General features: G+C 39.7%; 1 protein-coding gene across 1 annotated transcript in view; it reads right to left on the bottom strand.

The window, feature by feature from the left end:
* Positions 1-628: 628 nt before the first annotated feature.
* LOC122794730 (catenin alpha-2-like) overlaps positions 629-11,990 on the bottom strand; it is a 2,759,516-nt gene continuing 2,748,154 nt past the window's right edge. Inside the window, exon 8 of the mRNA XM_044063375.1 lies at positions 629-700. Coding sequence (XP_043919310.1) covers positions 629-700 — 72 coding nt within the window. The remainder of the gene's footprint in view (positions 701-11,990) is intronic.

The following is an 11,990-nucleotide window of genomic DNA, read 5'->3' on the forward strand; positions in this document are numbered from 1 at the left end:
TCTTTGGGTTAGGGGCAGGTTAAGTGAGTTAGGGTTAGGGCGCGGGTTAGCTGAGTGTGCGATAGTGACGGACCTTAGGGTTAGGGTTAGGGTTGTAGATAGTTGTGTATGTGAGGTTTAGTGTGGGTTTGTAGGGATTTTGGTGTGCTTGTGTTGTGTCTGTGGTTTTTGGACAGGGGATGTGTTTTGTTTGTTGATTGTTGTTATTGTGGTGTGTGCAGTGTATGCGGTTTCGTGTTTGTGTACCGTCGGTTATTTCGTTGTCGGGCATGTGAGGTTTCGTGTTTCTGCACTGTCGATTATGTGGTGTCGGTGATTGCGTTGTCGGTGTTCTGGGGTTTCGATTATGTCAGGTAGAACCATAGATATATATATATATATATATATATATATATATGTATACACACACATATATAAAAAACAATGATGGTAATAGCTGTTAGAGTTAAAATGTAATGATTAGGGGTGATTGGCAACATGCCTTTTATGAGTTGTTGTTGTGTCTTTCGGCTTTTCCCGGTTAGGGGTCACCACAGCGGAACTGGTACCAACAAATATTTCACTTAAATTTCAGACATTTACCCAAGCACTATGGTCAAGTTTCAGTTCACTAAACATTTAACCCTATTCAATACTCCTGCTCCCTTCCAATGTAAGAAATATCAACTGCCACTCCATTGGTGTACCTTAGCTGTTGTACCTAAAACAATAATCAAAAACTGGAAAAACATTTGTTTTCTCAATATTTATATATAACCACATTTGTTTATGAGAATAAAATTAATACTATTAAACTCAAGTAAAAAAAACATACATTTGTTGATTAGAAACTTTGGTTCACATTGTCTCTGTTACTACAGAAAATAATACAAAAATGTTTTGAAGGGACTGTGATATTATGGCACCCTTTATATAATGTAGTTGGTTAAATTAGAATTATGAAGGGCTTAATTATTTTAAATGTCTTTAATCTAGCCTGTTTTAATAATAAATACTGAAATTAAGACATTAATAAATAAAGCAATGTCTTTGTCTTTTCCCATTTAGGGGTCACCACTGCTGATCATTGGTCAACAGATTGATTTGGCAGTGGTATTTTTACAGTGTTGAGTTGCCAGCCCAACCTTCACAGAAGGGGCACACATACACACATGCACCTACCTGTATGTCTTTAAAACTCACTCAACCGCAGGGAGAACATGCAGACTCTGCACAGAAGTCACTCCAGGCAAGAAGTGAACTGGAGAACCTCTTGCTGTGAGGCGACAATGCTAACCGCTGCACCATCGCGGCCACTAAGACATTAATTAACACTATAGTTAATAAGAAGGTGTCCAGTCTTGTTATTTGAGATACTAATAATGTTTCTTCAAAACAAAAAAAGTGCATTAGAATCTAGAATTCTCCATATTCCAGATTTATGTTACACAGTCCCCTACAAAAAAGTTTATAAAGTCACTATTTCCAATATATTAGCACTAGGGGCAGGTTTCAGAAAGGCTTACCACATATCTGCGTTGTGGTATACCTTTCAGATTCAGACACAGATAACCTACTACAATTCTGTCCTGCCTGTGGCCATAGCACAGAACACCGTCTCAGGGAAAGATGCGTGGTATTGTAGCAGTCCAAGATGGAGAAGCAGCTAATACTAATCAGTCATGTGTGCCATGTGCATAACAGCGCATGGAATTACTCAAGGTTCTATCACCCCAAGAAGAATAGGAAGAGGAAACAGATGGAGTTGAAGAAGAATGGCAGTGCCTCAAAGCAGCATGTGTAAGGACTACAGAACAGATATGTGGCTGAGCCATTTATGCAAATAAGGTTCATAAGGAAAGCTGGTGGTGGAATGCAGAAATCCAGGAAGTCATTAAAAGAAAGGAGGAGTGCAGGAAAAACTGGTAGACAGAAAAGGCGGACCAGGCTAGGAAGGAATACTGGCTGGTTAACAAAGAGGCTAAGAAAGCAGTTGAAATAGCAAAGAACAGGGTATCAGAGGCACCCCACCAGCTTCTGGAAAATGAGTCAGTAGATGGCACAAAGAAACTATATTAAGTTGCAGGGCAAAAACAGAAAGATAAAGAAGACAGACAGGCATGCTTCATAAGGGATGCTAGCAACAACCTGCTCACCAGTCCATAGGGCATCAAAGACAGACGGAAGGAGTACTTCCAGCAGCTTTTAAATGAAGAAAACCCCACAGAAGCTGTACTGCCCCAGGCATAGCCTACAATAAGGGAAGCGGAGCCCGCCACAGATGTAGAAAGAACAGCCCTAAGGAAAATGAAGTCAGAGAAAGCAACAAGTTCACATAAGGTCACAGTAGATATGATAAACATGCTGGGTGAGACAGGGGAGAAATGGTTCCTGCGGGTACTCATAGTAGTGCAGAGAGAAAGGCATATCCTAGATGACTGGAGAATAAGCATACCAGTGCCAGTGTTCAAAAAATCAGAGAGTCTCACAAAAGAACATGTGCCCTAAGATGCACAACCCCCTGCAGTCTCTGAATCGACAAGCTGACATTGGCTGCTCATTTATCATCCCTTCCCAGTTCTCCTGTGGTCAGACTGCTAATCAAACCCAGGTCTTTATGAGGGCTCCATCCCTCTTTACCACAGCACTGGTATAAACTGGATATTGGTGACCTAATGCCAGATTTTGTAAACGTCTTACTAGAGAATCCTCAAATATCCAATCACATACTGACAACTGTAGCTGATGATAAAGATAAGACTGCAATACCCATAGGTGTCTATAGCAAGTGATGAATAGGCAGAGTTAATGCAAAGATCTATGTCAATGTAATACCACAGAGGGACATGTGCAATGTGACAGACAAGTGACCAACTACTGGCTAAAGCATCAGAGAATCAAGTTGGGTGAACCATGCTTCAGCAGTAGACATTCGGCTCTTTCTCACTTATAAGGAGGGTGTGGCACTTCCTGGTACTGATTCACACTACAGCAGAAGCTACATGCAAGTCCAAAGTGCTAATGCTTTGATTGTGGTAGCGGGCCTTGTTAAGGAGTGATTACAAAATGCCAACCTATTAGAAATATACACATTCCATTTGTGAATCAGGACAAGCATAATGAAAATATCTGAATCCCCGAGCGAATGCACTCTAAAAGCCTCCAGCAACCAAACCACCAACTCTCAATCTATTAATACTCCACATATGGCAAAAAAAAATCATCATTAGAAAAAGGAAACTGTTTCTATAGTATGAAATACAAGGTGCTACTAAGGGAAATTAGTCAAAAAAGGTGGCTTCTAGAAAGGTGAGGAAGACTAATGTCAAAGGGCTACCAGGCAAAAAAAATATAAAAAATTTGGACAACACTAGGAGGCAAGTGAAAATTTTAGATAAAGCAAAGCATTTGAATAGTTAGGTAAATCTATAAAAACATTTAGTAACCACTTCTGGTAGTCTTACCTGCTGGCATCAGTCAAAAGTTGCCATATCATCTCATGACTTTTCTTAACCTTCTCTGAGTTATCAGTACGAGATGTGGCAAAGAACGTGCAAGCATCTTGCATACGGATGTCACAGGAAATTAGCAGATGGATCAGAACTAAACCCAGTTAAAACATATCCCTAATGCAAGGAGCTTAGAGAAGAATAGGTTTTGAAAGGAATACTGAGGCATAGCTATATTAGCAATATAAAGAACAGGAAGTGATCGAGAAATACTGACACACAGGTATGTGGACAAGCAACAGTCAGCTTCCTATCCTGCTGAGGATCTAGAATACGGCACAGAATAAAACAAATGCTAGACTCGGGATTATGGAAATTGTTTAGAAAATAAAGGAATATATCTGCTCAAGACTGTACAGGCAGCAATGAACAAGTCAAGGTATGAATGGACTTTCTAAATAATTCAGGTTGGCTGCAGATTTAGAAGACGAATGGTGATGGTTTCTATGGGAAAACACCTGGAACAAGCATTTGTCAGTGCTGAAAGGCAGGTTGCAGTCGACCCATCTGTATCAAAATTGTTTTATAACATGCAGTGAAAAAAAATGCACAAGTGTGAGCCCAATAGTCAGAAGAAATTGTGGCAATTATTCTTCAGCACAATCAAAATGTTAACTTACAAAAGGTTTTAGGTGGTATAAACTGTGATGCTTAGCAAGGCTAGATACAGAAAAAATGCATCATATTCCACAATGAAAACGCTATTTTATTAGAACAGCAAAAACATATTAGAAACATTGCTGCAGCCTGCAAGAATAATTTTAACACTAAGTGTCAAGTGAATGAAACATAGTTGCTTACTGTTTTGAAGCTGAATTGTTTTACCCTAGAAGCACTATCCTGCCGTAAGTTTACTTTTACAAATATTATGAGCTGACCTTGGCCGCAGGTGAGTGTGTCCGCATGAGTGAGTGATGCAAATAAACTAGCATGGCAGGGCTAGCCACCTGGTGGTGTAAACCTTGGCTTGAGAGGATTGCCACTGCGGAAGTGACATCCCGACTCCATGTGCAAAAATCGGAAAAAGGGGGTTGAGGATGGATGGATGGGTGAGCTGATCTGGCTTGTACAAAGGACTGTTACACTGCTTACGCATTACAAGAATGCCTAGGGACAAAACTGTTATTTTATTAATAGCAAGATATACTGCATAATACACTGACATTAGATGCATGTACAGCCTTTGATAGGGTTAACTGGAGTTTTTTATTTGTAGCTCTCTCGCTTTAATATCCCCAAAGACTTCACTAACCAGATTCAATTATTATACAATAGCTCTCATACATACCTTTATATCAACAAAAAAACTTTCAAACCCTATAAAAATCTGCAACGGAACAAGGCAAGGATGCCCACTTTCTGCCCTTCTTTTTAATCCATATACAGAGCCCCTTTTCCTCTACATCTCACAAAAAAACTTTCACTCAATCCCTAGAATACTAAACACTCAAATAACTATCGGCCTTTGTGGATGACCTTAATATCTATTTTGAACATCTAAATACAGATCTGAAGAAGATAGTTTAATCAATAAATACCTTCTCATCTATCTCAGACTATAAAGTTAATAAAAAAAATCACATATTTTCCCTATTAACCCCCTAAACCATAAGGAAAATTATTTCCCCAACTCACCTTTTAATGCAGTCTACTTCTTCAAAAATCTAGGGATATTGTATGACCACTCTCATCCTTCCACAATGCAGGATAATGTACTCAAAACATGGTCAGGTATTGCACAAGACCTACACAGATGGCAGCAGCTGAAACTGCCCGTGCTTTCCAAAACAGCAATCATCAAAATGAATATCCTACCAAAGCTACTGTATCACTTTAATGCATCTTTTACTACCATTCCCAATAATCTATTCATCAGAATCAATAAGGAACTTGCTAAATTTATCTCGTATCCATGTGGCACCGACATGTGCCCAGCAATATAATGAATCCCAAAACTTAACCCTTTATAGCGCCACCTAACCTTAGGAAAATGAAAACACTCCAAGAGCTGTTAAAATCAATAAAACTGGCGAAGTTCTTATACATATTTTATTTATTTTACATTTGTTGACCGGGATAGTCCAACTGGATTAATGTCCATTTCCAGCAGAGACCCGGGGAGAAAAGCTCGAAGGTAGACAGATAAGTAATAACAAAGTAGGCATATTACAGATAAGATATTTACAAACAACATAGGCAGACATGAATAGACAATATCACAAGTTCGAGTTACCCCTGGTAACAGTTGGGGAAAAATAAACAGTATTTTGATAAATAGATTATATACATTCATGGTGAGAGTTAGCCAAGCTTGTTACAGTGGCAAAGCCAGTTTAGTGCCAGATGTTGTTTGAGTTTAGCTTTAAATTGGCATAGGGAGGAGAGCATAGTAATGTCAGCTGGAAGGAGGTTCCATACTCTGCCTGCAGAGTTGGCAAAGAGAGTCACCAGCTACATTGTTAATTTTAATTGTCTAAATTTGTAATCAGTCTGAGGATCGGAGCAGTCTTGGATTGTTGTAGGGGGTGATAATAGTTTTAAGAGCTGGTGTGTTATCTGGATAATAGAGGATTTTATTAGCCATAATCATAAGGTTATATTGGATTAGACTGGGAAGTTCTAGCCACCCAAGCTGTTTAAGGTTGATGCAATGGTGTGTTCTAAAAGGCAGGCCAGTGGCAAACCTGGCAATGTGATTGTAACAGACTGAGAGTCTATTAAGTACAGTTTTATTTAGATTAGAGAGAAGGGAGGGTGCATATAAAAGTGCTGAAAGCAGGTGAGAGCGAGCTATGGCAGTCTTAGCTGGGGGGGCGGGGGTTATTCTATACAGTGACCCAAGTTTTTACTGATGGTTTTGATCGTTTGGTTCTCATGAAGGTAAAATAGTTTTGTAGAGGAGTCGGGGGTGATTATTGTGCCATCTTTTGCATTTATGGTGAAGATAAACGGTGCAGACCTTTGTGTTGGAGAGAATAAGAGCATTTTAGTTTTTTTGGGATTTAGTAACACTCAACGTTCGGACAGCCAGTTTTCTATAGTATTAAAGGTGGATTGGGTAACAGACCTCAAGTCTGAAGGAGATGTGGCTGAGCAAATCAGGGTGGAATCATCAGCGTATTGGATAGAGCTGACATTCGGGATGACTGTATACAAGTTGTTTATAAAGATGGAAAACAGTAGGGGTCCTAATATTGAGCCTTGTGGCACTCCAAGGGTGTTAGGTAATAGGTAGGAGAGCTTGTTCTGTCAGAGAACAGCCTGCTGCCTCCCACTGAGGTAGGATTTAAACCACTGAATGGCATTTGAATTTAGACAGAAAGACTGCAGGGTGTGAATCAAAAGTTGGTGATCCACCAAGTCAAATGCCTTGGAAAGATCCAAGAAGAGGACTGAGGATATATGATTATTGTTACAATTATTATTTATGGTATTGGTAAACGCTAGTAGGGCTGAGGTTGTGCTGTGGTGTGGACGGAAGCCATGTTGGGTATCGGCCATGAAGTGATTCTGAATTAAGTGGTGCATCAGTTGTTTGTGTATACATTTTTCCATAATCTTATCTAGCGAAGAAAGTATAGCTATCGGTCTATAGTTGGAGAATTCAGTGGAGGAACCTCCTTTATGTGTTGGGATTACATAGGATGTTTTCCAAATGGTGGGAAATTTAGCCTCTGCTATGGTGCGGTTAATTAATATTGATACTGGATAGGCAATGACATCAGCTGATTTTTGAAGGTACTCGGCAGGTAGTTGATCAGCGGAGAGTGTGGTGGGTTTTAATTTTTTGATCAAGGTACGGATAAGCGATGTGGACACTGGTTGGAAGCTGAACGAGAGTAGGTTCATAGGGATGGTACTATCAGGGCCAGGGGAGCTAGGAGGTAATTGGCTAGCTAGGGCTTGAATTGTCTCTGTAAAGAAATGGTTAAAACTGTCTGAAACATCCTCAGGGGATTTATCAATGGTAGCAGCGGGGATAGGGGTAGACATTTTTCCAGGATGAAGTAGATTATTCAGACCTGACCAGAACTTCTGAGGATTGTTATGGTTTGCGGTCTGTAAATTACAATAGTATTGTTTTTTGTCTTGTAAAATGGATTATTTAGTCTCATTCCTAGCTTGCCTGTATTTAACATGATTGCAGGGGTCTTTAGGGGAGTGTCATAGAGCTCAAATTTGGTTTATGAAGGAAATTTTTAGTCTAGATTCTTTAGACAGCCATGGGGCAGTTTTTGCCTTTGCTCACTTAGAACGGGCAGGTGCATGCAAGTCAAGGATATCAAGAAATCTGTTGTTAAAATATGCAACTGCCTCTTCTAAGGGAAGTGTTTTAGCATAGACCAGTTACAGGAGTTAAGTTTCTGTTGGAATTTGACAAGGTCAAAGTTTTTTTTTTGTTTTTGACTTTCCTGAGTACAGATTCATGAGGAATAATGACTTTTTGCTTAACTATATAAGTGAGAAAGCGATCACTAAGGTCATCGGGGAGGGTATCAGCAGTGTACAGTTGGGGGTTACTATTTACAAGTACCCAGCCGAGTATGCTTTCTTTATGTTTGGGTTTACCTAGTCTGGTAGGGGTGGTTATGATTTGAGTAAATGCATGCAGGTTAATGTGGGTGGTAGGGGAATTTGAGTAACAGGTGCCCCAGTCTATGTTAAAGTCACCAAGTAATAGGGTTTCTTGAGGGTAATGACATGAAAGCCAGTGTAGGGTATCTTCGAGTGTGGCTATATTATTACCCAGGGTAATATACATGCAGATAATGTTGATGCATTTACTTTTGTTAATTTGCAATTTAGTGGCCAGGATTTCTGAGTTATTAATTTGAGGTGGTTGATTAAAATCTATGGTCACATTCAATTCAGATTTGTACAGTATAGCCACCCCACCCCCACTTCCTGGAAGCAGGGTCCAGCCTGTGTATGTTAACACTTCATTGTCAGTTGTGGTAGGTTTTAACCAGGTCTCAGACAGAGACTCTCAGGGCAGTGGACAGCCAGGAGTGGATGCAGTTCATGTACCTTGTTATTAATGCTTCTAATATTGAGATGACAGGCCAGGAGAGAGTCGGTAGGTCTACTAATTGTAGTTTTGTGGCTTAGGTGGCACGTAGGGGGAGTATATATATCAGAGGTGGATGGGCCAGGGTTGGGGTGAATGTCACCGCCAAGTATAAGACTAGGACTATACTTAGTGATAAGCTACTTTCTTCAAACCATTCATTTAAATCCTAATACAAGACTTAATAATAAAATGTTAAATCTCATTGATTATCCTCAAATAAAAGACTGCACTGTGTGGGACATACACAAACATAGGAATAAGACGATTCAAGAATTACGTGAGATACTAAATCTAAACAAAAAATATACTACTATACTACAACAGATTAGAGAAATTAATACATCTATACTCAAAAACAGACGTGTCAACAAAAACAATCTAAATATAGTGTTAGAAATGCTTAAATCCTTATCTAGCAAGAAACATATGCTAGTCTCTACTTACAGAATGATTACTCTCATTAAATACAAAAGGATTTATCTATTTTCAAAGTACTGGGACCAACAAGGTACAACCTTTTCAGAAAATCCGAAACTCAGAGCAATTAAATATACTACCAAAATGTCTCCATTCAAAAAAGTTTTATACACACAATTAATGATTAATAACAACGCTTATTATACTCCATCTATAGTAAACAAGTTTAATCTCAAAGTCACCCCAGCATGTTCATGCTGCTCCTCCCCTCATGCTGATATTTTGCATGTTCTGTGGTTTTGCAAACACTCCTACAAGCTATGGAGCTCTCTTAAAGTACGCCTAGAAACGATGGATTACCAAAAGTCAACCTTATCTTGGGAAATGGCCATTCTCCATATTTCTAACCTCACCTCTGAAATATCACATCCTAATTACTCTTTGCTCACTAATTAAACTATATATAACTAGAAACTGGCTAGATCGCACCAAGTTATCTTGGGACGGGTTCAGAAGCATGGCATCCAAATACATTTCCTATCATAAACTTGTTATAAAAAATGATAATAAACAAGCTTGCTACAAGAAATTTTGGAAAATCACCTTTGAGCACATTCTAGAAGTCTAGACATAGGTTATGAGCAGTTAACAATATCATCTCCTCCCTACTAAATCTTCACAGAAATCATCTACCATGCCTCCCCATACAATCATTCTCATCCCATCTATCTGTATCCTGTTCCTACTCCCTTTATACCTTGCCGCCTCCTACACCTACATCCATCTTCACCCTTCCTTCCTATCAGACCCCCCTCTCTCTACCCTCTTGCTCTTATCTCAAGAACACACTTTCATAACATATCCTCCTCTTTAGTTCAATCTCATCCTCTCCACTTTTTCAGAATAAAACTTTTTCCACTCTCTATTAAATACTGCAAGCCTAATCTAATACACTACTATTCTCAACTATCTAACAATCCAAAACTACTTCTACCCTTCCTCAACTACCTCTGCTTATCTGGGGACATGCATCCTAGCCCAGGACCAAATTCCACACCTACCCTTGCTCCCCCTGTCATCAGTAATAAGTCCAATCTTAAATACCTAAAATTCCTCACCATTAATGCCCAAAGCCTAAAAAATAAAGTAACCCACTTTCATGGTTGGTTAAATCACAACTTGCCCGACACTGTAGCCATCTCTGAAATGTGGCTAAAACCTCCCATTAGCGACCCTGAACCCCCCCCCAGATACCAATGCCTCAGATACGACCGCATAAATAGAAAAGGTGGTGGTGTAGCCTTAATCTACTCCAACCAGCTATCCATCACCCCTTATCCCAACCTCATCCCTCCATTCAACAACGCAGAACTAGTAATAGGCCTACTAAAAGTAAACAACCACAAAAGTATCTGCATAATTTCCCTCTACATCCTCCCTGGAAATAACACCAGTACTCTTGAGGAAATCCTATCTTGGGCTTCCTCCAATATCAAGGTAGAGATGTATATACTTGGAGATGTAAACATCGAATGGAATAAAATCAACAACCCTTACCCCTCCTTATCCATCAATCTATTTAATTACACCCAACTAACTCCATTACCAGGCCTAACAAAACAAACCTTGGTTCCATACTAGGCTGGATCCTAGTATCCCATCCAAACAAAGTAATAAATTCCGATGTCATACCTGACCCATTAGGAGACCACTTACCAGCCTTCACCCATCGAGCTACCCCCTCTTTGCCTCAATTACACCAGTTTATCCAGACCCGAAACCTCACAAACTTTAACCCAATAACTTTCTCTGACTCCCTAAGACAAATTAACTGGAAACCCCTAAAAACCTTCCTCTAGACCAAGCTGTTGAGTTTTTCAGTTCAACCTTTTTAAATATTCTGAACTCCCTTGCTCCAATAAGAACAAAAAGAGTAAAAGCCAAGACTGCCGCTTGTCTAACCAAAGACACCCAAAATCTTATGCTACAAAGAGACAAAACCTGGAAAACATATCTCCAACACAAACAGCCTGAAATTATACTTAGGTACAAACAACTATGCAACCTTGTTAAAAAACAAATAACTAGAGACAAAAAGTCTTACTATACCAAACTTCAGTTAAATAATCAAAAAATACCCCAAACTATTCTGGAACTCTATTAATTCCCTTCTCAACCCAGGTACTAAAATCAACCCCTGCCCAGACACCAGCAAATATGACCATGAAATAGCCTCTCTATTCAATTCCTTCTTTACCAACTCTATAGCAGAACTAACCAAGTCCTTCCCGCAGAATAACCTTCCACCTCAAACCACCCAATCCTCTCCATCCCCTACTCCTCCTACTTTTGAACTTAAACCCATCTCAACCTCTCACATAAAGAAGTTACTCTCAAACCTAAAACCTTGCTCCAACGCCCCTGACAACATCCCATCCACCTTCCTAAAAACAGCCGCAGATGGTATCACTCTCCCCATCAGTATCCTGATCAATCGATCCATGCTGGAATCATACGTTCCTAAATTATGGCGTTCCACCTTTATGGAGAGGTAGAATAAAGGAGGCAAAAATAATAGTACTTCAAACTTCCTCCCCATTGCTATCCTCTCCCCATCTCTAAACTTGAAAAATGCATCCACCTTCACCTTATGCCATTCCTAATCAAACTGCTACCCAGCACGGCTTCCGACCTGGCCACAGTACCATAACTGCTCTTCTCTTCTTCTTACACACTGTTAACCTCGCCCATGACTCTGGAAAAATAGTTTCTACAGTTCTACTGGATTTATCCAAAGCATTCGATACCATCTCCCACACCCACCTCCTAAACCATCTTTCCAATCCTAATCTCTCCCTCAATACCTTATCCTAGTTCTCTAGCTATCTTTCCAACAGATCTCAGGCTGTAAAATGGGAGAAAGGCTCCTCTACCTTCCTTCCTACCCCCACTGGAGTACCCCAAGGATCCATATTTGGCCCAATGCTATTCAACATCTTTATTAACAACTTCCA

Source organism: Protopterus annectens, chromosome 2.part1 (assembly GCF_019279795.1).
Source record: "Protopterus annectens isolate FY-2018-M chromosome 2.part1, PAN1.0, whole genome shotgun sequence".
Taxonomy (NCBI): Eukaryota; Metazoa; Chordata; order Ceratodontiformes; family Protopteridae; genus Protopterus; species Protopterus annectens.